Source organism: Phalacrocorax carbo, chromosome 6 (assembly GCF_963921805.1).
Source record: "Phalacrocorax carbo chromosome 6, bPhaCar2.1, whole genome shotgun sequence".
Lineage (NCBI taxonomy): Eukaryota > Metazoa > Chordata > Aves > Suliformes > Phalacrocoracidae > Phalacrocorax > Phalacrocorax carbo.
Genome location: NC_087518.1, coordinates 13,304,969 through 13,329,576, shown reverse-complemented (window position 1 = coordinate 13,329,576; position 24,608 = coordinate 13,304,969). Strand labels below are relative to the sequence as shown.

General features: G+C 57.1%; 1 protein-coding gene across 2 annotated transcripts in view; it reads left to right on the top strand.

Annotated features, from left to right (window-relative positions):
• PLXNA1 (plexin A1) overlaps window positions 1-24,608 on the top strand; it is a 121,745-nt gene that overhangs the window by 6,572 nt on the left and 90,565 nt on the right. For both annotated transcript variants that reach the window (XM_064453745.1, XM_064453746.1), the window contains exons 2-3: window positions 8,390-9,737; window positions 16,015-16,197. In XM_064453745.1, coding sequence (XP_064309815.1) covers window positions 8,535-9,737; window positions 16,015-16,197 — 1,386 coding nt within the window. In that variant the 5' untranslated portion in view covers window positions 8,390-8,534. The remainder of the gene's footprint in view (window positions 1-8,389; window positions 9,738-16,014; window positions 16,198-24,608) is intronic.

Here is a 24,608-nt window from a genome sequence, read left to right as displayed (position 1 = left end):
GGCACAGCCAGGGCATGAACCCAAGCTCAAGCTCACAGCTGCCAAGGCCTCTGTAAAACATTTGAAATCTGTTCCCCAGTGCTGCAGTGTCGCACTCCCTCCACCCCCATCTCCTCCTTGGTGGTTTTTATTCCTGGAAGTGCTGGCATGCTGGCAGGGTCCCTGCCTGCTGCCTGCCTGCCGCTGCTTGTCTCAGGATCCTGCTCCGGGATGGCTGCATCCTTCCTGGAGTCACAGGGGGCTCTCCACTCTCCAGCGGGACCAGAATCGCCCCGATGAGTCCTTCTGAAGTCAAGAACCTGTTTTTCAGGCTGATGTCATCATGAAGAAATGGGGGAGGAGGAAGGCTGGAAGGCAGCGCTGCTTTCGAAGGAGAGCACCGCTGAGCCAGTGACGCCGCCGGCAGCCTGGGCTTCCACAGACACCCACTATTATTCCTTATTACTGGCACAGTGGCGGTGCCTGCGGGCCTGCCGGCACACATGGGAGAGGTCCTGCTCTGCCCAGCCTCGTGCCTGCAGGGGTGAGAGGCGGGAGGGAGGGTGGCAGGGGCGCGCGTTGGCTTGCACTGAGGCTCCGAGCCGGATGTCACTTGGTTCGCCAGGTGTGCCTTGCACGGCTCCCTGGCCCTCTGGGGTGACGGTGCTCACTGGAGCTGCCACCCAGCCACTTTCATTAGCAGAAAGTGACTTTTTGGCAGAGGCGCTTGGACAGCCCTCCCAGCACAGGCAGGCAGCTGTGTCCTCGCAGTTTTATGGCAAATAAGTACATCCATTGCACTAATGCCCGTCGGGGTCTCAGCCCCTCGTGCACTGCATCAGGCCATAGCAGCATGCCTGTGTCCAGTGTGGCTTGGAGCTGCAACCAGGATCTGCAGGGAGAGAAGCAGCACTGCTCTGCTCTCTCTCCCAGCCAGCACCTCTTGGGCAGTGCTGCGCCCATGCTTTGGAATTTGCTCTGCCTGGATCATTTGGGTAAGACCTCTGGGTTGGCTGGGTAAGACCCCCTTGCCATGGGCAGCCAGGGTACAGACGTGCCGGAATGGGGCGGGGAGGGGGGCCATGCTGGTGCTGCTGGTCAGGTCGGCACTGCCAGCAGGAGGGCAGGGTGCAGGCGCAGCCCCTGCCAGGGAGGCACCACATACCGTGTATTTTATTGGTTGCCCTGCACCCATCCTGCTGCAAATGAAGCCCCTCTTGGTCTCTTGGAGCAGTTTCCCCTGTGGTGGTATTCCTGTGGGGAGGCTATTGGGCTCTTCCCCTTCCCTCTGCTGCTGAGCAAGGCTCCGCTCGCTAGCTCTCGGGCTGACTCGCTGCTCCTGGCTCTGCTCCATCTTGGGCAAATAAAACATGGGGCATGCTAAGCTGGGACCTCTGCAGGGGAAGCAGAGCCGGGACTTGAGCTGATTCCAGCAACGGTGCTCTGAGCAGCATGGCAGGGATGGGAAAGAAGGGAGGACGGGAGGTCTGGGCGGGAGGAAAGGCAGTCATGGCTTGGGGTTTAGCTGGCGAAACTTCGTTTGTAGACGTTTTGTGGTCTGTTTTAATTGGACTGAAGTCTGGTGGTGGTCGTGCTCAGCTCTCCACGTGATGGCGTGAGCACTGGTGTCAGCATGGGGCCAGGCGGAAGCACAGGAATTTCAGCTCAGCCAGGATTAAGCCACCTCCAGAGTGACCTCCCTTTGCCAGGAGCAGAGGGGGTCCAGCACCCAGGAATCCTCCTGTGCCAGTGTGTCGTTGCAAAGCGGGAGCTCCCTGGATTTGCTGAGATCTGGGGAAAGTGCAGCTCTCCTGCTGGCTGTGCAGAGGTAGTTATGTGTTGGAGAGGGGAAAGCCCTCCCTGGAGAGCTGGGCTGTAAGAGGTGCATTCATCTGGGGAGGGTTGGGTCATCGGATTGTGTTTGTGGCTGCCCTGTCCCAGTGGAGGACATGGATCAGCAGGTTGAGGAGTGAGGAGTGGGTGTGTTACACTACAGGAGCGAGATCAGACAAGAGAAGGATGGCAGTGGCCAGAGGACCTCTTGTTGGACTTCTCTGCTGGCTGTTGGGAGTCCTGGCTTGTGGGTGACCTTCTGGCTCTCTCCGGGTCCAGCTGGACCAAGGTGACCTCTGCCAGTAGGGCTGGTTTTTGGGACATTTGCATGGGACAGTGGACTGATGGGGTGTGAGAACCAGGGTCTGGAGTGCATGGGCCTAAGCCAAGGTGGAAGGTAGCCTTCAGGGGAGTTGGTCTGGACTTCTTTGCTCTGAAGCTGGGGACGAAATGTTGTTAAGTGGTCCTGATCGAGGTGGCAAAGTTCACATCAGTCTAGGGTGTGAAGCCTTGAGCTGGCCTCGGTGTTGACAGTAGGAAGCCACAGTGTCCCACAGCTGGGGTCCTGGTGCAGTGGGTCGCAGTCTGCAGCATGAGAGGCACGGAGGGGTTTGGGGAGAGGCGTTTTGCTCCATGTGTGTTGATGGACAGAATTCCTGAAGCAGGATGCGGAGGCAGCAGGCTGTGTCCTGTGTGGATGGTCAGCAGTGGGCTGTGCATTGGTCTCCATCCCAGGCGTTGGTTGGTCCAGGTCTTTATATTGCTCCCTTGAATGCAGGAGCTCAAGGGAAGGATGGGGTGCGCTCTCCTCCTGGGAAGTACACATCCAGCTCATGGGCTGCATATAGAAAGCCTCTTGGCAGTCCTTATATGGTCCCTGTAGGGACTTTGATACCCAGATGAGTTGTGAGAATAATGCAAATGACAGCTGTTGGCTTGTACTTCTAGCATAGCTGAATGGAGTTGGAGAACGTGTGTAAGGTCTCGGTCCATGCCTGGTTTCCATAGCCGGGACAGGCAGTCCTGGCAGTTCCTGCTGAGAGTGTCCTTGCGTCCCTCTCTGCCTTGGGTTGTTGTGGTTGGGGGAAGCTTCTGTTTCCATCTCAGAAATACTCATGAGCCTGTTTGGGAATGGCTCTCTGCAGGGCAGCACGCAGTCACTTAATGGTGAGAGCAGGTGGTGGCTCCAGAGCTGTTCTCCGTGGCGTGACGTGACTTCCCCCAGAGGACTGGGGAAGGGGAATTGTGTGCTTGAGAAATGCTATTTAATTTCCTTGCTACTTGTACTTCTATGCCCCTTTTTGATGAGGGTCAAGCTTCTTCTTGAAGCCTTTGGGCAGTAGATGGCTGCTTCTCCTTGCCGTGTTTCTCAGGGCAGAAGAGGTTGAGTTCCTTGCCCAGAAGATCCTTGCAGGGCAGGAGTGGAAGCTGCAGTGCCCACATGCGCTGCAATGACAGGGCAGGATGGGGTCCTTGGCCCCTGCCTGGGGGGATGGCAGGAGCCTGGAAGGAAACTGAAGATGCTGAAGATATTCCTGATGCGGCTGATAGTAATGGAGATCGGAGCAGGGCAGCTTCAGAGCTTGCCATTGATTTCATCAGGGTGTGGTTCGAGCCAGGGCTGAGATTTGTAATGATTTAACTTGCTTGCTAGGGAGAGACCCAGCCAAATGGTTTCTAATGATTGTGTGCAGTGAAGGAAGGAGTTAAAGTTTAGCCCTGTTGCAGACGATGGCATATGTAGTGCAGCTCTAACTCAGTACTACCACCAGCCTTTCCTCATTGTTGCAAGGCTTTTCCCAGGCAGACGAACCTAAAAATACACCAGCTGTATGGTGAGGCTGACTCTCCTGTGGCCTGTGGGCTTTTCTCTCCCCCGGATAATCTCCCCTCTCTCCTCTTTGCTAATTACTGGCAGACTAGCAGCTCGTGTGTTTGAAAATGGAGTTGGTTCCTTCTTGGACAGTTTTGTATCGCTGAGGGCAGCAAGTGAATTGGAGAGATTGCAGATACAGACCCATTAAATGCCATTTCCCCTCTCGGGGGTTGGTTATATGGGGCTTTTCAATCCCCTTGCTTCACTAAAGGGCTGTAATGCTCTTGGGGCAGTTTGCAGCCTTGTCCTGCTGCTTGAGAGCAGCTTCTCTTCAAGATAAACGATGCTTTCCCTAGCCCTGGGGATGCAGACCCACCTAAGACCCCTGCAGGGCTCCTCCTGGGGCGTGCGTGGTGCGGTGGAGTGCCAGCAGTGATGCAGGAGTGAGGATGGCAAGCGGGTCTGTGGGTGCTAGATGTGCACCTCTGCGCTTGTCTGCACATTTTAAACCTCAGCTTCTGCTGTTTCCGTGAGGGCTGCTGCTTCGTAGCCTAGCTGCCTGTGCTGACTCGGCATCTGTCAGTGCTCTGGACTTGCCTCCTGAATGAGTGGAGAGCTGATCCTTATGCTCTGTCCAGTCTTTGCCTTTTCAGGTTAGTTTTTCCATCCCAGAACTCCTGCTTTGTGCTATCAAAAGTGATGGTTATCGATCGAAAGTTATCGATCTCCCATCCCAAACCCAGGTTTCTGACTGTGCTGCGGGATTGGGAAGCCCGCAGCTTCAGGGGATGAATGCTGCTGCCCCTTACCACCTCTTTAGCAGTGAGCAAGTGGGACACAGGTGTCTGTGCGGCAAGCCCATGGCTTTTTGATGAAAGGCTCTTTTGAGGCTGGGGTGCATTAGCATTGGCTGTGGCAAGGCGAGCAGCCTCATCCAGGTCATGCAGCAGCTGTGACCGTCTCAGCGTGGCCACTTTTGAGGTGAAACTGTAAGCAAATGTCCTTTCTGGCGTGGGATGAAAGGCACTGGGGCAGATTTTGCGCTTGCGCAATTGCTTCACCGGCTTTGTTTCCGACAGCAGGTTTCCTCCTATATATGTGTGTGTGTATATGTGTGCGTGTGTGTGTGCATGGAAAACAAACACAAGCCTGTGGTGTTGTCTCGCTGCAGCATGGCCCTGCTGTGCGGTGAGCCAGCCCTGCATGGGGGTGCTCTCCAGGATGCTGTGCGCGGCATCACTTGCTGCTTGGGCAGTGTAACGGGGTGTATTTTTGGTTCTGCTCTCCTGGGTGGCATGTGTGCTTCCAGGCTGGGATGTGTTATTTTATTGCAGCCCGTTTCAGGGCTGGGCTCAGCTCCAGGGTGTCTGCTCAGGGGTTTCCATGGTTTGGGACCATGGTGGTGGTGTGCACGCTGTGGGTCTCACTTCTTGGCAGCACTCGCTTGGTGCTCCTGGGCTGGGTCCTCCCCAGGGTGAGATGCTACTTGGGCTCAGGGGGTTTGGGTGCTGTGTGCTTTAAAGTGTGTGTTGGAGGAGGAGCTGCTCTGCCATTAGCTGTACCATGACCTCTCCGTGGGGGTTGGAGGCAGTGTGATGGGAGGGAAATGCCCTTTGGCCCCCACACCGCTGCTCCTCAGCTGCTCCTGCGGGCAGGGAGCTGGGGCCGTGTAGGCGCCTGTGCTCTGGTGTAGGGCTGTCTGCTGGCCCCTCCACGGGGGAGTTGATCCAAGTCTCAGATACCCAGATTATTTAATCCTGAAGAAAGCCGACAAGCTAACCTTTCCTGCTGTTTTTTTTAATAATTGCTGCAATGGTTTTAAGCAGGACTGGATAAAAGCCCCGCTGGTGTCAGGGCACTGGGATGAGATGTTGCTGCTAATGTATATTTAGGAGCAGAAATCTCAGAGGAGCTCTGCGGAGTGTTGCCTCTCTGCTGGCCCCAGCTCTGCCTCGCTTTGTTCTCATTCCAGTTCCTGAGTAGCAGTTCCCGACATTAATTTGGGAATCTCCTATTGGGCTTTCTAGCCCTGCTTTGTGACAGCAGTCCGACCTCCAGCGCTCCTGCTCCCTGAAATAGAAGTGATGAATCATAGAAATGTGCTCAGAAGTGGCTTCCCTGTCCCCCTCACCCGTCCCAGCAGGGCGATGCTCCAGCTGGCATCCCCACACTGCACCGAGCTCCCGCTTTCACCTCTACCACCTTCCCTGCTTCTTCTTTCTGCGGCGTGTTGCTGGCGCGTGAGTTTTGTGTCAATGGTGATCATCTTGTGAGGGAGACGGCTGTACTGTTCCTGGAGGGGCTCAGCCCTGCGGTTCGCAGCAGCTTGGTGAGAGCTGTGCTGGTTTCTTAGGATGGGAAATCTTCCTCTGGCAACCCGGCAGGAAACCGTGCTGCCTGCTGCTGCCAGGCTGGCAGTTTTCTGGGTTAACCGGTGGGTTTGTGCCGACGGTGCGGCTCAGTCCCACACCTCAATGTGGTTTGGGGCTAATAAGTTCTGATCTGGGGTGCTCATCGTTGTGCTTTTACCAACAAGCTTGTAAAAATGAAGGTGCTGGGGGGCGTGCCTGTCTCCTGGGAAGTCTGCTTGCCCCAGCAGTGGTGTGTGTGCTCTTTGCTAGGAAGCTCCTGGTGTTGGAAAAGGTGGTAGAAAGGGGGCATTAGGACCATGGGGATGATTTCCAGGGATGGTGGCTTCATGCTTTCGTTGTCTCACACCCGCAAAGCTTTATGGCACCTGGCTTTGGTCTCAGTGTTTCTCATATGCTTGTTGCCCAAACCTCCCTTGCGGCTATTGCCTTGGAGGTGGGTGTGTTGGGGGCAGAAGGGAGCAGGGTGGTGAGTGTGTGCGCAGGGGAGAGCTGGTGGACATGGCAGATCTGCAGAGCGGGTTTGGAAGTGGTGTGGAAGCTTTGCCCAAAGTGCTGGGGGCCCAGCGAAGCTGGCAGGGCTGGCTGGGGCTGGGCTTGCCCCCGGGAGGGGAGAGGGGGGTTTTGTCTTTGTTGGGAGTGGGAGAAGGAGGGAAAAAAGTCTCTCCCTTCCCTCAGACCTCTTCCTGGCTGGCTCCGTGGCTTGGGAAAGGGGCAGCAGAGTTGAAGGATGCTATATGGGACGTCAGGGTACATGTACGGCCCAGCCACTGGCCTGGTGATGAGGCAGCCCTGCAACGTTTGCGTGGGGCTGGGCTGGTGGGTCCCACAGCCCTGCTGAGAGCAGGCTGCTGAGCTCTGGGGTCACCATTTGGCTCCACACAGCCCTGCTGTTATGGCGTGCACAGCTGGCTGCCTTCTGAGGACACCCTGCCCAGCCTGGGATGCCGGCAGAGCCATGCAGTCACCGCAGGCCATATTTCCTACCCGTGCCGCTCCCTGGTGGGGATCCTCCCACAGGTTATCCTGGGCTGAGTCAGAGATGGGCGATAAGGAGAGGGAGGCTCTCCTTCTCCTCTCGCTTTCGGAGCGGCTTATCTGCAGTGGCTGGGGTGGGGAACTGAGGGCTGAGCTCATGTCCCGGATGGGTACCTTGGGAGTGATGGTCCCTCCCTGGGTGGATGGGACATGATGGTGTTGGTGGGGTGGGCCGTGTGCTGGTAGGGGTGGTTTGCACAGCCCCACGTAGGCCCAGGGGTGCTTGTGCCTCTCGGGGGAGGATGGAGAAGACAGAGAGGGGGTGTAACCGAGGGACTGCTGAGCAGATGTGGGGAGCAGAGCTGTCTGCATCCGCTACCTGTAGCCATCTATTCCCCACTGCTGGGGATGCAAAGGTCACGCTGGTGTGGGGTTTTTGGCTGGCTCCCTGCTGCTTTGCTCTGTGTTGATGAGCCCCAGCCATGGCACAGCAGTGTGCAGAGCTCTCCGCTCTCCCTGTGTGTGCCTTCTCATCCCTCTGGAGCCTCTCAGACGAACTGCTTGATGCCTGGCCCTGCATTTCTTAATGCATATAAATGCCAGAAGGACGTGCTTCTCCTTGCTGTGCCCGCTTGCTCTCTCCCCAGCTTTTGCCCATGTCCCTCCTGAGGTTTGTCAGGCAGGCAGGTGGCAGGGACGGCAGGCAGCCTGCCATGGTTCTCGGCTCTCCCAGCTCATTTAAAATGTGCTTTTGAGGTCTTCCTCTGTCTAGGGGCTTGGGCTGTGCTTGCTGCAAACTGGGTTTTTGCATCCGTTCCCAGTGCTGTGGTGGCGCGAGGCAGGGGCAGCAGGCCAGGGGGCTCCTCTCGAGGCTTGTTAGCAGCCATCCCTGTCTAATGATTTGGGACTGCTGGTGGTCTTGAAAGCAGGTCAGGGCCAGCTACACCCTGCCGAGGCGTTTGTATGCGGTAGGTGTGCTGGAGTGCATCACCGGGCCACTGCCTGTGGGGATGTGCCAGTCTGGTCCAGCCAGCAGCCACAGGTGTGCTCAGGTGGCTGTGGTAGTTCCCGAGGTGGTTTGGGTGGGGGTGAGGCCAGGGTGATGCCTCTCGGAGGGGGGCTGCTGGTTGAGGCTGGGATGGTGAGGTAAAGCGCATGGCAGCTCCTTGGTTGGGACATGCTGTGTGCAGTGGTGTGCAACTAGGTGCAGTTGTCCTTAGCATCTCACAGGCTCCTTTGGTCCCTGCACCAGGCACGTGTCTTCCTCTGGGGCAGGGAGTGGTGGGGGATGTTTTGTTAGGCTGCCTGCTAGAAAAGTGTGAAGCAGCAGAGTCTCTGCTGGGTGGGATGGAACAGGTTTGACACTTTGCAGGAAGGCCTCCTAACCCTGCTTTTCTTGTCTTTCCCTCTCTAGGGCTGACCAAACTGTCTGTGCCCACGATGTCCTGAATGCCGAGCGCAGCAGAAGCAGAGGAGACTGTGTCCCGTTAGCTCCTCCTCCCTCCCTCGTCCCTTTAGTTTGGGTTTGTTTCTATTTATTTTTGTGGCTGGGTTTGGGCATGGCCTTGGCTGGATGTGAGGCTGCTGCAATGTGGCTTCTTTGGCTCAAGCACCACTTGTTCATCAATGTTTGGACCTTGCTGCTCTTGGGGAGCTCCTGGCTACCGCTGGCGGAAGGCAGCCCCAAGTCTCCCTTTAGGACTTTCCCGGTTACAGACTGGAGCTTGACACACTTGGTGGTCCATAACAAAACTGGGGAGGTCTATGTGGGGGCTGTCAATCGGATCTACAAGCTCTCTAATAACCTCACGCTCCTGCGGACCCACGTGACAGGGCCTGTGGAGGACAATGAGAAGTGTTACCCTCCACCCAGCGTTCAGTCCTGCCCGCATGGGCTGGTCACCACTAACAACGTGAACAAACTGCTGCTGGTGGACTACTCGGGGAACCGGCTGATCGCCTGTGGCAGTGCCTCCCAGGGTATTTGCCAGTTCCTGCGGCTGGACGACCTCTTCAAGTTGGGTGAGCCCCACCACCGCAAGGAGCACTACCTCTCCAGTGTCAATGAGTCGGGCACCATGTCTGGGGTCATCATCGAGGTGCTGAACGGGCAGAACAAGCTCTTCATTGGGACGCCCATTGACGGGAAGTCGGAGTACTTCCCCACCCTCTCCAGCCGCAAGCTGATGTCCAACGAGGAGAATGCGGAGATGTTTGGCTTTGTCTACCAGGATGAGTTTGTCTCCTCCCAGCTCAAGATCCCCTCGGATACACTCTCCAAGTTCCCCACCTTTGACATCTACTACATTTACAGCTTCAGCAGTGAGCAGTTTGTTTACTACCTGACCCTGCAGCTGGACACCCAGCTCACCTCGCCAGACTCCACCGGGGAGCAGTTTTTCACCTCCAAGATCGTCCGCCTCTGTGTAGACGACCCCAAGTTCTACTCCTACGTGGAGTTCCCCATCGGCTGCGTGCAGGATGGCATCGAGTACCGCCTGATCCAGGATGCCTACCTGACCAAGCCTGGCAAGGCTTTGGCCAAGTACCTGGGCATCTCAGAGCGGGAGGATATCCTCTTCACCATCTTCTCCCAGGGCCAGAAAAACAGGGTTAAGCCTCCCAAGGAGTCTGTGCTCTGCCTCTTCACGTTGAAGAAGATCAAGGATAAGATCAAGGAGCGTATCCAGTCGTGCTACAGAGGGGAAGGGAAACTCTCGCTGCCCTGGCTCTTGAATAAGGAGCTGGGCTGCATCAACTCGGTAAGTTCCTGCTTATTTCTACCCAAGCCAGGCTGTTTGTGGCTCCTGGTGGTGCTCTCTGGCCAGACCTTTCCTGGTGACCTGACCTGAGCTGCGTTTCCAGTAGGAGGATTGGTGCTGTTAAGACTGGACACTTAGCTTGCTCAGTAGCATTCCTCGTGGAGATCATGGCTTCGGTGCGGGGCAGCTGTCTGGGTTTGGATTGCATCGGTGCCCATGGAGAGCCCACCAAAAGGGCCCTGTGCTGATGCAGGTGCTGGCTTCTGGTTCTCCTACCCTGTGGATTTGGGGAGTGTCAGTGAGCAGGGCTGGGAGGGAAGGATGCTCAGTAATCAGGGCATCTGCTGGAGCTCTGATGGGGAGTCCCTTGCAGGTGGCTTGTGTGAATTTGTGAATGTTGTCTCACCTGGGTCTTGGTGGTAGCCAAGCAGAAGGTGTTGAGGGCAGTAAGATATGGGGGATGAGGAGTGCAGACTTGATGGAGGGAGACGGGGAGGTTGGCAGTCCTGGTAGAAGTTGGTCATACTCAGCATGGAGAGACCGCATCCTCTCCATGTGGTGTTGGAGAGGAGGACAGAGGGTAAAAGGCACCGCCAATGAGGCGGGTTTTGAGTGTGGTCAGTGCAAACTGTCATCCAGAGGTGCAGGGCATGAGTGCTTGCATCCCAGAGCAGTGATGCCCAACTGTGGGAGCGTTCCCCTTTGTCCCCAGAGATGGGTCCTGCCTGGTGCTCGTGTGGGCGCATCTGGCCCCAGCTTGTGGCTCAGCTGCTCTGTGTGGGGCCTGTGAGTGGTGGGGAACAGAGGACCTCCCCACTTGGCTCTCTGGGTTTGTTTTCCAGCTGAACTATTACTATTGCTGGAGTCTTTTCCAGGCAGCCAGGTGGTTGCAGGGAGGCTGCGGTTCTGGGTGATGGGGAGGTCTTACACCGGGCATCGCTAAGCTTCGCTGGCTGGTCCCCAGGCAGGGTCAGATACCTGGCAGAGAGGGGTTCCCCACCTCCCCCCAGCCCTGCTTGCCTGGTGCTCAGCACCCATCAGCTTGGTCATGGGTGAGCAGGGTTTTGGGTGCCTGGCAGTGCAGGCAGGTGCGCAGGGCACCCCTGTGGAGCAGCCCGGCCTTCCATTCCGCTGTCCTCCCCGCAGCTCTGGAGGAGACAGCTAACAGCTGCCTGACAAAGTAAAGGGTTTGCTGTCAAGAGCGCTGGGCTCACAAATCAGATTTTGGCTTTGAACTAATTCAATTTTGCTGGAAAATGATGAAATCATTACACTGCTGCCTGTTGGGTCGCGCAGCTGCTGGCTCCGGCAGAGGGGATGCTTGCTGTCTACTCCCATGCTCCTGGCTTGCCTCCCCTGATGCTCCGCAGTGGCACCATGCCCCTTGGGTTTGGGGAGGGGGCTCTGACCCCTTTGGGAGGGGCTTCATGCTAGGAGGGTCCCGAGATTGCTATCTGGTGGCCAGGCTGCATGAGTAGGTGGATCTTGAGGTGCTCTGAGTCCTGCAGACATGGCTCTTGCAGGGTGGAAGGATGTGTGCCTCGATGGGGTGGCTCCTGCTTTTGAGTGCATTGGGTTGCGGTGTGCCACTGTCCTCTGGGGAGCCAGGTGGTGCTTTTTGTCCTCGTCCTGCTCCAGCTGCCAAGTGGAGCCTGGAAAGGCATGGCTGGATCATGAGTCAAGCCCTCAGACCCTTGCTGTGCTGAGCACAAGTCAAACCAGACCCTGTGGAGCATGTAACCTCTTTCTGGCAGGAATCTCTGTGCCCCTAATAAAATGCAGCCACCTCTGGGGTTGGTTGTGGCAGTGACGGATCTCTTGGTGGGGAGGGCTGGACAGAAAACAAAAGGCATATTGTTTTATTTTTAAGGAGCCAGAATATAATTGCTCAAGTCAGTAGTTGCTTGGGATTTACACCCCTTCCATACTGAAAGTGTCCCAGGGATTCTTGCTATGCTCCTTTGTGGTGGCAAGGACTGAGGCTGGTCCCTGCTGGAGGAGGCTTTGCCGCTGCCCCAGTCCCAGACCTTGAGCGGCACAGGGCTGAGGGATGCTTATATGCCAGTGCTGCAGGGCAGCTCCCATTCTCTGGAGCTGGTGCTGGAGTTAGGAGGAGAGGCCGCCAGGCTTGGCAGCCTGCTGAGGAAATATTAGTGGTTCCTCCCTGGTGCTGGCAAGTGGAGCAAATTTCTATCTCCTCTTTCTTTCTCTACCCTTCTGGGATCCAGCGATCCGGCAGTGAGAATGGGAGTGATACCCCTCGTGCTGGTGTGCTCAGACCCTCACATTGCCTCCCATGCACAGCAAAGGCATCTTGCGGGACTATCCAGTCCATTCTCCTGCAACCAGCCTCAGTGCCTAAACCACTCCTGAGCCTGTCCAGAGGTTTTGCTGCTCACAGTGTTTCACTGAAGATGGGTTTGATGTTGTGTAGCTGGCTCTCTGCTGTCACTGTGCAATGCATGGACTGAGGTCTGTGTGCCCGTGGCCAGACATGCTCAGTGTATCTCCCCCATTCATGGGGGGATGAGGGTCTGATGTAGCAGGGCTGGGAGAGGGCAGCAAGTTGGAACTGGAGTAGAGATATTGCAGCAGGAAGTGGTTTGGGGTTCCTAGAGTCCTTGAGCCCCAGGGTGGCAGTGTGGGCAGACCCCGTGCCTGGAGGCAGCAGCATTGCCCAGAGGAGAAAATGAGATTTGAGTCCTTGGTGGGGCTCACTGCCCAGCCTGCTGGCACAGGGCGAAGGCTGGTGATAAACTGGCCCAAACTGGGCCGGGATAAGCCAAATTATTCCTGGGGGCAGCCAGAGAAATGCAGATGTTAACAAACTGTACTGTGCTGGGTTTATTCCTGGGCAGCATTTAATGTGCAAAAAAGAGAGGCATCTCAGCCTAGCACTTGGTACCTACCTCCTGCAACCTCCTCCCTGGCATTTTGTGTCCCCTGCATCCTCCATTGAAACCCCTGGAGGGGCACAGGGGGATGGGGTGTGCCTGTAATGGTGTTAACTGGCGAATTACTGGCTAATTAATAACACTGAGTGGTGCAAGCCTTGCCTCTGCTGTCTGCTCCCTCATTGCTTTCGTAAGTGGGCTTGAAGGAAGGCAATGAGACAAGGCATATCAAGGAGATGGCCTGCTTCTGCTCGCTTGGTGCGGTGGGCCCGCTTTCCCCCGCTCCAGCAGGCCACATCCCCTGGGAAATCCAAGTTTCCTGATCCTATCTGGGGGAGATGGGTTAGTGCTAGGAGAGGGGAGAAGGCTGCAGTGCTGTGGAGGTGGGGTCCTAGGGTGTCTGGGGCCCAGGGACAGCCAAGAGGGGTGCCAAAGGAAAGCAATGAAATAAAAACAAAAGAAAAATAGTAATAATAAAAAAAAAAACCCCAACCCCCTGAAACAAACAACTGCTGCCTTGTAATGGGCTGAGGCCACCATCCCTGCGAGCACCCTGTGCAAATTGGGAGAGCAGGCAGAGCTCAACACCTCCTGCAGATCCCAGCATCTGCAAGCTGAAACGCTGCAAGGTCACTGGCCCTCAAGTGCTGTGGTGCGTGTAGGTCCCTGCCAGCACTGGCTGGGGGACAGCTGTCCCTCTGTCATTCCATCCTTCCAGCCCTCTGCCTCGCCTCTCCCCGCATCCACCCGGGCTGTTGGCTGGTGCCGTAACCCCCGTACTGCCGCCCTTGGCCCGACCTCGCCGTGCTGCCTGCCTGCGCTTCCCTAACGAGGCAGTTTGCTGTTAATGAGCTAATTGTCAGCATAATTATTTATCGAGGTGGTGTCGGCATCGCAGTGGCGGCGGGCGCTCCTTGCGGTCCTGGAGAGCAGCTGTATTTGTCGTTTCCCAGAGAGTTTGTTGAGACAAAGCAGAGAGGAGTAAACACCATAAACATCTCCCCTCTTGCATATTCAGCAGCCAAAGGGTTGGGGAAACTGTGAGTGCAAGAGAGAACAGAATCTGCACCCAGGGGCTGCTGGGGCTTACATACCTTCATGGCATTGACCTTAATTCTTCTTCTACTGCTGGCGGCTGGGTGGAAGGTGCTGGGAGGTTTTACTGGAGCGGAGGGACTGTCAGGGCCAGAGAGTGTTTTTTCCCAGCAAAGCACCTGAAGGATCCCAGGTATCTGGATGGCAGGTGGGTATCGGCTGGAGCATCACTCCTGTCTTGCTCAGTGGTTGGGAAGATAATTTTCTCAGATCTGCATGTCTAGCCTGGTGACGCAGAGAAGGATGCTTAGTGCATGTGCTGGCTGATGGCTAGGAGAGGGTGCTTGCAAGGCTAGGATTCAGAGGATGGGTGGAAAGGTCTTAATTCCCCTTTCCGCCTTTTCCTGTGGCTGCAGAGGCACATGATGCCCCACATTCCTGTTTTGGGGATGCCCCTGTCTCTCATGCCTGGCTGTAGGAGTTCACCCAGTTTAGGGAAGGACAACCAAAGGTCAGGCGGGGAAGGGAGTTGATCTTTGGCTTTATGCTAACTCAGGCACCCAGCGAAAACAGAAGTTAGAGTAACTGAGGAAGCAGTCCAGCATCCCCAGACCGCCCAGCGAGGCTGAACGTGACCAGCTGGCGTTGTTCCCAGTCTTCCCCGCTGGAAGGTTGGCACGGTGCTGAGTCCCCACTGCAGCTGGGAGCGGGACTGCTGGCCTTGGGGCCAGCATGTCGGCATGGTGAGGAGGGTGAGCAGCCTTGCTGTGGCTACAGGAGGCCGAAGCCATTGTGGCTGCGAGTGCATTGTGCTGGGCCACGGAAAAATGCCATGTTTTCCCTCCTCCCTGTGGGTGACTGCAGGTTTCTGCTGAGAGCTGAGACGTCTGGGCTGAGCCTTGCTTCCCAGGCAGCGGCGAGTGGGAATTGCGGAGCTATGTACTGAGCTTGTGTACGTGGAGCTCGGGAGCTCGGCGTTTTCCCATATCCTCCATGCACGTGATGTATGGATTTAAAACCCCTTGGGGACTGGCATACATTTGGAGGCCTCTGCTTGCCAAAAATCCTCTCCCCTTTAAATTCAAAGTTACATAAGGAACCTTGTGAAGCGGAAGAATCCCATGGCTGGAGCAGGCTGTCTCCCTGTCAGCTGCGCCTGCCTTGCTGCCCTGACCTCCTGCACCCAGGCTTGCTGCCACCCTTGGGGATTTGGCTGGAGCCTCTGCTGCCTGGGATGGGCTGGGGGCTGCTGGGCGTGGATTTTGCTGGTGCTGTGCGACCATATGAGGCCATTGCCTATCATGAGACCTCTGTGAGGCCCATGTGCCCCAGATACCCATGGCCAGGGTCTGTTGCTGTGCTCAGCAGGTCAGGGCAACGTGGCGAGGATGCTCGATGGAGGTGGGTGAGTGCTGTGGAGCTGGTCCTGGTCCTGCTCCTACGCCTGCATCCCGGATTTCACAGGGGGCATCCCCCTGGCTTTGCCTTGCCCATCGGTCCTTGCTGGAGGTCCCTGCTGTCGCAGCCCTGAGAGCAGAGAGGAGCTGGTGCAGCCTTGCCTCTGCCTCTCCCCAGGCAGAGCTTGTAAAAGCTTCTCCCAGACCCATGGAAAAGCGCCGAACTGAGGAGGCAGCTGGCTGAACCAGGCGCCTTGTCTGGGGCAAGGCAGCATGAAAAAAATGTGGGGATTTCCCAAAGACATTCCTGTGGGAGGAGGAACAGGGCTGGCAGGTGGGTAGTGTGTTTTCTGAGGTTCTGCTATGTGAAATGAGGCTCTTTCAGGAGCTCTGACCCGTTTGTCTTGGCACGGCCTTGGCTGGGAAGTGTTTTGTCTCTGGGGGAAGGCTGGGGCGCAGGATTCAGCCCCTCCTGCCTTACTGCCAAGCTGTTTTCTTTTTGAAGCTAGTGCCAGGGTGAGGAGGAGAGGGGTGTGTGTGTGCTGGGGAGCTCATGCCGGCATCCCACGTGTCTGAGATGGCAGCGGCAGGGATGGAGGGGGAGCAGGGATGCTGTGCTGGCTCCTGCTGCGTTTGTAAGTGCTGCTCTATAAGATGCAGAGGACCGAGAGCCTTGGTCTTGGTCTGCAAAGCTTGTTCAGATGCAGAGAGGGGCTGCATGCATTGGATGTGTCCCAAGTGCCTTACGTCAGTGCGTAGGGAATTTTAGGGAAGCATCAGCTCATCTCTTCCCTTGGCTGGTGAGGTGGGATGGCTGGAACATGAAAGGCAAGGGATAGGGCTGCCGTACTGGATGGGGTGGAGGTGGGAGGTGGCTGATGGCCATCAGGGAGGTCCAGCATGTCGAGTCATTGGCAAAAAGCTCACCTCTCCTCCCTTTTCTTCTGACAGCCATTGCAGATCGACGACAATTTCTGCGGCCAGGATTTTAACCAGCCGCTGGGCGGGACCGTCACCATCGAGGGGACCCCGCTCTTTGTGGATAAGGAGGATGGGATGACCTCAGTGGCTGCCTATGACTACAGAGGACAAACCGTCGTCTTTGCGGGCACACGGAGCGGGAAGATCAAAAAGGTAGGAAAGCCCCCAGTGATACTGATGGGGAGGGATGACTGCTTGCCTTGCTGGCCCTCTGGGGGTACAGGTAGGGCAGTGCCTCCATCATAGCATGACTTGATATATTGGGGGTAAAGTGCAAAGGGCCAGTGAGGGGCAATTTCCCCTTGCTCCTCTCTTGTAAATCAAATTTACAAAACCTCTGTCTTTTGGAAGGGTTGTAACTTAGGGAAGCTGAGTCCTGGCTGCTGGTGGATCAGAGCCCATCCCCTTGTGCCTCAAGGCAGGTGCGTTTGCCCTGTATCTGCCACAGGGTGGGCTCGCTCTGTCCGGGTCTGTATGGCTTTGCTGTTGACCTGGGCAGGGTGGGCAGAGGTGGGTGCTGATGGCTCCAGCCGAGTGCGGGGGAGACTTTTCTTCCTGTACCCCGTCACGACACAAAAGGCTGCTTGTTGGTGGCAATTAGCAAATAGCTCCATGCGTGCCTTTCTCTGCCTGCATCTCCACGGGGCACGGATTTCCTGTTATCATAACATCGTGCCTATAATTACAGCTGTACATGCCCTGTATAAACACAGCTTGCATTAACTGCATCCTCAGCCAAAGGAAGGCAGCGCAAAGGTCCTGGTATGGTCTCTGCCAGGGGCAGGAGGACCAAGACTTGCCCAGGGGGTCCGGCCTGTTGCTCTGCTGCTTGCGAGGTGCTCTAGCACCCCATCCTGGGCACAGCACCCTGAATTTTTGCTGCTCCTCCTGATCAGGGTGGCTTCTCTGGCAGGGGAAGGGTGCTGTTGCAGATGATTGTCCCCGTATGTCCTGCTTGCCCTGCTCATGTTCCCCCTGGCCCCTTGACCTGCCTGTGGCCCTGCCTATTAGCAGCCTGTTTAGGAGCAGGGGGCAGCATGTGTTGGTGTGGGGGGCAGGATGCTGGTGGTCCTCTCCAGCCCCGCATCCTCTGCTTGCCTTTCTGCAGTCCTCGGGGGGGCATGGTGGCGCCAGGGCTGAGCGAGGCTGTGGGGAGCAGACGGAGGCAGCTCATCCTCCCTTCCGGGTCGATGAGGGATCCAGAGGGACTGGTGTCACGTTGCTGGTGGCTTCTCCTGCTGCTGGGCTCCAGATGGGATGTTTTAAGTGGGGATGGGAAGGAAGGAGCACGTGGGAGGAGGGTTCAGAAAGCCATGGGGACAGTGTTACACCTCTAGTTCCTTATTTATCTAGAGGGGCTGGCAGTTGCTTTTTACATAGCAGACTTGTTTTTTCTTCTCCCTCTGATTTTCAGTTTTTGTCTGGTCTTTGCACCTTCAGAGTCACCCTTAAGCGGTGATCTAGGGTGGGTGCCTGGCCAGGGTGCAGGCTGCATGCTACAAAGTCATGGCTGAGATCAGGGCTTTGAGCACAGCTGTGGTTTAAGGATCCTCCTTTCCTGCAGGGCTTTCCCCAGCTTTCTTTTTGCTGATTTCTAAACTCGGTCCCCCAAAGAGCGGGTCTGGTTTTCTGGCCCTGCAGGGCATGACGACACAGAGCAGGAGCTCCATGGGGAATGAAGAGGTGGGTCTTGGTCCTGTCCCGTTGCTGGGATGCTGGGCAGGTTTTGTAGGCTTATCCTGCCTGGAGCCCCCAAAACCCCTGGGGTTGTAGAGCTCTCCAGTGGCAGCACGGGAGCACTTTGCAGGCTCTGAGTCCTGCGCCGCCAGGTCCCCCCCTCATACCCTGCTGTGACCTTGGGGTGGGCAGCCCAGCCTTTCTGCGGCAGCCGCTGCCTGCCTGGCCCAGCGAAGCGCTGCCTCAGCAACTACCTGATCCTGCTGTCTGGCTGCCAGCAGGGCCAGAGGGAGGGGAAGGCTCCCTGCTGCCTGGGGAGCACAAGAGGGGGGCTGCTGGCCTGTCCCCAAGTGGTGCCAATAAATCCCCAACCAGGGAATGGAATACCCGGCCAAGGTACAGCAGAGTGTGGCCAGGGTAGCGCTCTCAGGCAGAGGGTGCAGGATGGATGGATCACTCAGCAGCGGCCGCAACCCCTCTCCTTTTAAGCCATCAGTGTTTCCCCCTGTCCCCTTGGCAAGCACCTGCATTAGGCTTGGTGCAGCCTGGTAGCTTCTCTGCCTTCCTGCCAGTCCCCCCTGCCCTTGCCAGCACCCCTGGCATCTCCTTTGGGGAGGGAGGGATGTGCTGACAGCTGGGTGCTCCCCTCCCCATCCCCAGGAGCCCTGTAATGGATGCTGCTCTCCTAAGGGGGCACCGATCTCGCCATCTGGGCCAGTGTAAGGTCAGGGCAGAGTCACTGCTGCGTCTGGATTTTCCTTGGATGGCAGCTCCCATGCCCAGCATTTGTCCAGTCTGTTGTGTGCAGACAGAGCCTCCCTTTGTCGTCCCCCCCCAAAAAAAAAGCCACGCGAGCCTCTCGCTGCCCTGCAGCCTCTCCCTGGCCCTGCAGCCAACAGTTGCTGCCATGAGCACAGGGTGCTGGGCAGCACCTGCTGCTGCCACAGCTGCAGGGAGACCCTCATTTCGGGGGGGTGAAAGGATGTTGCAAGCAATGTCATATGTGCAAAACTGCCTGTGGACAGGGGCTGTGGGCTGGGATGGGGAGGCACTTGGGGGGAATGGAGATGAAGCACTCCTGGGATGCTGAGCAGGTCATAGTGGCAAAGCACACGGTAGCCCGCTCTCAGCTTGTCCCTGTGGGGTTACCAGGCAGGTGGTTATCTTTGGCTGGTCCCGAGTTATGTGGAGAGGCCAGGCTTGGAAAGCCCTTAGCCCCGCGTGCTCGCTCTCCTCGGTGCCAGCAATCATGGGATTGGGGTTCTTGGGTAATTCCTGCTGCTGCCTGGGTGAGCAATACAGGGATGGCTTCTCACGCTGCTGGGGCTGGCAGTGAGCCATTTCCTCCATGCTCCCAAGCTGGTGCGTCAGGGACCCGGCCATGCACACTGTGGTCTGAGGGTGCTGCGGATAGGGAAGTGACACAGGGACATGAGCCATGAACACACCGCAGCGGGGATGTCCAGGGGGTATTTGCACAAGGCTTGCTTCCTAACGGGTGGCTCTTTCCTGGAAACCACCTGTCTGTGCTTGACAATCTTCTTACTGCGGGGGGGGCCATTGTTTCTCCAGGGTTGTCCTTCCCATTTTTCAGGTGGACAGAAGGCTGTACGTGTAATTGCAATGGGAGTGCTCAGCCACGTGCTGGAAAGGCTCATTTTCCTTTGTACCCACAGTTGCCTCTTAACCTGTGTGTACCAAGGACTTGATTTTGGGTGTGCTTGAAGTGTTGTACGGAGAGAAGGAAGGAGGACAGTGCTGGAGGGGGCGTGCTGATGGTGCAACCCCCTCCCAGTAACTGCACCTTGCTGGGCTGGCAGCTCAGAGATGGGGCAGTGGGGCATCCTGGGAGGTGCAGTGCAGAGACTGGGCTGCCCTCATTAGCTTGCCATCTGCTCCTTGTTATGCAAACATGGAACCTCCATAGGGCTCTGCTGAGCTCTAGTGTGGCCCTTGTGGGTTGACCCAGTTTTGGGTGTCTCCTGGTTATTTTTGGGGGGGTGACCTGAGTTCCTCCCTTGAAGCAGCTGGTGGTTCCCTGCCCACTGCTGTCCCCAGGCTGCTGCAGAGCCAGGAGGCTGCGAGCTGTCCTTCCTGCCACAGCCCTGCAGGAGATATCCAGCACCACCTGGGATCCAGGCACTGTAGATCCCTAAGGACGGCGTGGTCATGGGACGGTGGAGACGGGGCATCCCAGCCAGGATAGCATCGGACTGGACATCCCTTGCAGCCAGCCGTGCTCTCATTTTTTTTTGGAGGATTATCTGGCTTCCCAGTCGCCACTGTAATCCCTGCAGCTCCCTGCCCTGTCCTGAAACCGGCCAGCCTCAGGCACGAGTGCATCAGGACATGTCTCCATCGGGAATCTGCTCCCCCCCAAGGCTTGCACTTGCTGCAGCTTGTTTATTCTCTCCCACAGAAAGCACAGCTGAACTGGCCCCATGTCTGGCTTCTTTGGCTTTTCCACTCTTAAAAATAATAGATAAATTCTTCGCACTAAGTGGGTCATCCCCATCCCGACACAACAGGACATGGTGCTCATGTCCCGTGGAGGGTCGAGGGGCTCCCCTGCAGCCCCCTGTCCTGCTGAGGGCAGGGAGATAGGGTTGCTTTGGGGCACTGAATTTGGCAGCCTTTGGAAGCACTCTCTTTGTGTAGGGTTGTCTTAAAGCTTTGGAGAAGGATGCTTTGGTGCATTCACAAACCTTGATGTGTGTCTGGGCAGTATGACCTGAAAACAGGTGCTGTGGGGAGGGTGAGCTGCTGACTGAGGGCTTTTCGGGAATTTCCCTGTCGCCTGCTGGCTCTTTTCCCATAAATAAAGCCCCCGTGGGGTACAAGGCACGACCCAGTCGCAGTCCATGTGAGCCGGAAGGAGAAGCCGTCAGGCTCCCTGCCTGCTCTGCCGGTCCCCATCCCCGTGGGTCCTTTTGTGTTGCCCTCCGTTTAGCGCTCAGGGTAAGCTGCTCCAGCTCAAAAGGGCCCCTTTGTGTCTCAGCGCGTGAAATCCGGCTCCCGAAGTGTGCAGGAGGGCTCAGTCCCCCTCGTGACCCTGCTGCTGGCTACCCTACTTACTGCCTGTGCCTCAGCAGGCTGTTTGGGGGAGCAGATTTGGAGCGTGAAGTCTGCCCTGGCCCCGGCTGTCAGCTGGTGACCCTTGAGGACTCCCTAAGCATCGACCCCATTGCAGCCCCCAAGTCCTCTCCTGCCCATGTTGCTGCCTCTCCCCAGCTGGCCGCCCGGCACAAGGGCCTTTTGTTCCTTCTGCCTCTTCCCTCTGCCCTCTCCCACTCCATCCCCATCCCATCCCCTGGGGACCCCTCGCCCCCTCCCTGCGATGCACACAGTCCCTGTGGGCACTTGCGCCCAGCCCCGTCAGGGAGATCCGCTCCATGGAGCATGCGTCCACGCCTCTCACCGATCAATGGCAATAATTTTATTGGCATGACAAGGTAGCCGACGGTTGCCAAAGTTAATCCATCAAATACCTCTCGGCGGCTCCCCGCCCCCTCGAGAGCTCTTGCCGGAGTCGTTAAGCTGTTTTAATCAAGGTGGAGGCTGGAGAGCTGGCGTGTTAAGTGGATGGGGTGGCGGGGAGGGGGGGTTTCAGCCTCCCCCGTCCCCCCTGCTCTGGGTGTGAGCACTCAGCATTGCCCCACTCCTGCTCAGCAGGAAGGGGCCCTGCTTGTCGGCGTCAGGCTTTGTTGAACCGCCCGGCTCCGAACAGGATGTCTCATTGTTGGAGGAAACAATTAGAAATTCATCGTGAACCGTTGGCCTCGGGGACCAGCCGGGGCGGCGGGGCTGGGGCTGCAGACAGCTGCCAGCACCATCCTCGAGTGACTCCTGGAGGGGGACACTGCTGGGGTTCGGGCTCCTGCCTCATGTGGGATGGATGGGGCTGAGCGTTTCCATGCCCCTGGTTCTTTGAGGGATGCTCCAGTGTGCTCACACAGCCTCAGGGAGGGAAAGGAGTTGTTGGGGGGCTCCCTCCCCCCAAACCCCACTCCCTCCAAACCCCACTCCCTCCAACCCCTGTGCCCCTGGGTTTTTTGACTCATAACCCATAACCCTCTTTTTTTCCCCTGTCTGCTCTGCTCTCCACACAAAGCCAGCAGGTGAGCGAGGGCTGGGAGCCTGGCACCCGGCCAGCCAGGAGGCAGCAGCAGCCAGCCCTGCTCCAACCTTCACTGCCGAAAGCGCTGACTGTGCAAGTCTCGCCTCTCCCTGGCTCCGGCACCGGGCGCCCGCAGGCAACGTGCTGCCTAACCCCAATCTATCAGCCCAACCGGCTGCCGCGGAGCCGCCGATGGGTAAGGTAGCGTTGCTGCTGGGCTTTGCCGGCGTGGGGGCAAGGTGACTTTTGGGGAGCGGTGTGTTGCAGAGCTGGAGGAGGCTCAGGGATGGAGGTGGATCCCTAAGACCCTGTGTCTTCAAAAGGGCTGCTGGGTGTGAACCTGGCTTCTGTAATTGCCCTGAAGAAGGGGTCTGAGGGCAAGTCAGCTCTCGGCAGCCCCCTGAGCTGGCTCATGTTGCCCCATGGGGTGTGCTTCAGAGCTGGCAGGTCTATACCAGCCAAAACCAGCAGCATCACCTTTGCAGCTGGTCCCTGCAGACCAACCCATGCCCCGGCAGGAGCTGCCACCCTGGAAATAGGATGGAAATAGGGCTGGGTAAGGAAAAAACAAGAGCCTGTGGGTTTGTGCCTGCATGCTGTTGCTGGTCCTGCCCCTGTTGTTGTGGGGCTGTGTCAGGCAGCAGTGGCCATGGCTCAGCAGCACTGGGAGAGAAAGGTGGAAGAGCGATGCTTTGAGGTTGTTGGTGGGGACACTGAGCCCCCTTAAACCTGTGGGTGAGAGTTGCTGGGGGCCTGCATTAGGAAAGGGAGTGTGTGGACTTGCCCATCGCTGGGGGCATGCAGCATGGGCAGCGAGCACTGGATTTTCCCTCCCGGCCAGTGGGGTTGGTTTGGTTGGTGAAGCATGAAGCCGTGGAGGATTTCCTTCTGCATCTCTCTGCCCCCGAATGGGGGGACTGTGGCCCCTACCCGTGACCCCTATTCTGCTGGGAAGAACGGGAGCACGACTCTTGCTTTGGACCTCACCTCTTGCTGGGGACCTCTGCGGGCAGGGTGAAAAGCCACCCCATTGAGATGGAAATGAGCTGGGAGGCCCCAGCTCTGTTGGGTCCCTCCTGTTGGAGCCATTGTGCTTATTCACAGGCTTGAACACTGACTAATTTTGGCTTTTCAGGTGGGAGAATAGCTCCACCCTCCCACCAAAGGCAGCGGAGAAAGGGGAGGACAAGGGAGCGCCTGCGGCTCATCAGGAAGGCAGTGGTTTCAAGAGGCAGGGGCTGTGGGTATGCCTGGGTGGGAAGAGTCATTGCTGGTGTCCTGCCTTTGTGCAGACCCGTTAGCCCAGATTAATGGTGCCTGAGGAATTTGCCCTGAGCCCCTGGCCTACTGGAGGAGGGAGATGCATGCCCAGCAGGGGCCAAGCTGGCTTCAGTGTTGTCCCAGCACTGCCTCAGGTAGAGATGTGACAGTGGGGAAGCTTTCCCCAGTCCCTGTGGGCTGACCACACCCCCCACCCCCTGGTCCTCCCATCCAGACTGGGAGGAAAATCCGTCATAAATCAAGAGAGAGTTAGAGGTGTGGTATGGTGCTTGGGGATGCAGGACATGGACTCCAGCCGCCCCTTGGTCGCCACTGGAGCCCGTCATTCATCTTGGAGGCTTTGATACCTGTGGGAGTCATTTGTCTCTGCTGCAGGTCCAGGCGGGAATGGCGCTCAGCCCTAGGATGCTCAGAAGAGCTGCTGTTTGGCCTCCGCTGTCCCCTGCCCTGGTTAATTATGGGCTTTTCTGAAACGGAGTGGGAGAACAGATGATAATGGCCGGCTGGTACTGACAGGGAAGGCGGCAGGAAAGTGTCTCATGGGATCAGCATTGTGGGGTGAAATATGGAGATGGAGGAGCTGGGGTGGGTGCTGGGTGGTGCAGACCCCTGGGACTGCACCCCTGTTTCTCCCAGGGGCCGACCTTGTTGGGTGCCGGGGTGTGGGACAGGAGTTAAATCCCATCCTCTTAAGTGCCCAAGAAGCATCCGGGGTGGGACCAGTGTGTTCAGTCTGCATCTTGCCTGGGCCATACTTAGCCTGCACAATACAGGGCAAACAAACCTGGGGTCAGGGCTGTGTTGGTAATCCTGCTGTGCCTCGCGATGAGCAAATACCTGGGAGCTGGAGCTGGGGTTTAGATGTGCCGCCTGGCTAAGGAAGGGGGTCTCCCAGACTTGGAGGTGTGTGTGCTAATCTTGGCTTAGGCCACCACAATAAGAATAATGCTTAGCATTTTACATGATGGCACTTCATGATGAGATGAGTTCCATGGGTTCTCACTTAAATCCCTCAAATGGACGCAGTTGTGTGGCTGAGGGTGAATTGGAGCAGGCTGGAGGGCAGAGCTGGGGCGGTTAGCAGGACAGAGCATCTAAGGCAGAGGCAGTAGGGCGGTCAAAGGCCTGAGTCCATGGGTGGGTACTGTGTTGACTATTCATTCCCTTTGTATGAAGAATGGAAACATTTCCCCTTCTTACTTTTTCCCTCCATTTGCATTTCTCTTTTATCTCTCCTCCCCTCACCAGTGCTCGAAACAGCTCCAGCTGCTGCACGCCAGCCCCCATGTTCTTCCTTTACTTGAGGTTCCCATATCTCACCTCAGAGGAACTGTGGTGAAGGGCTTTGCACTGAATAAACCTCCCTGCACCCCCCCCAACTGCTTCCAACCTCGGAAATTTCTCTATAATCCCCCCTCTCCCTTTCCTTAGCATTGCAATTGGGTAGAGACTGGAGAGGGAGAGTGGAGCTGCAGGGTGATGCAGCGGG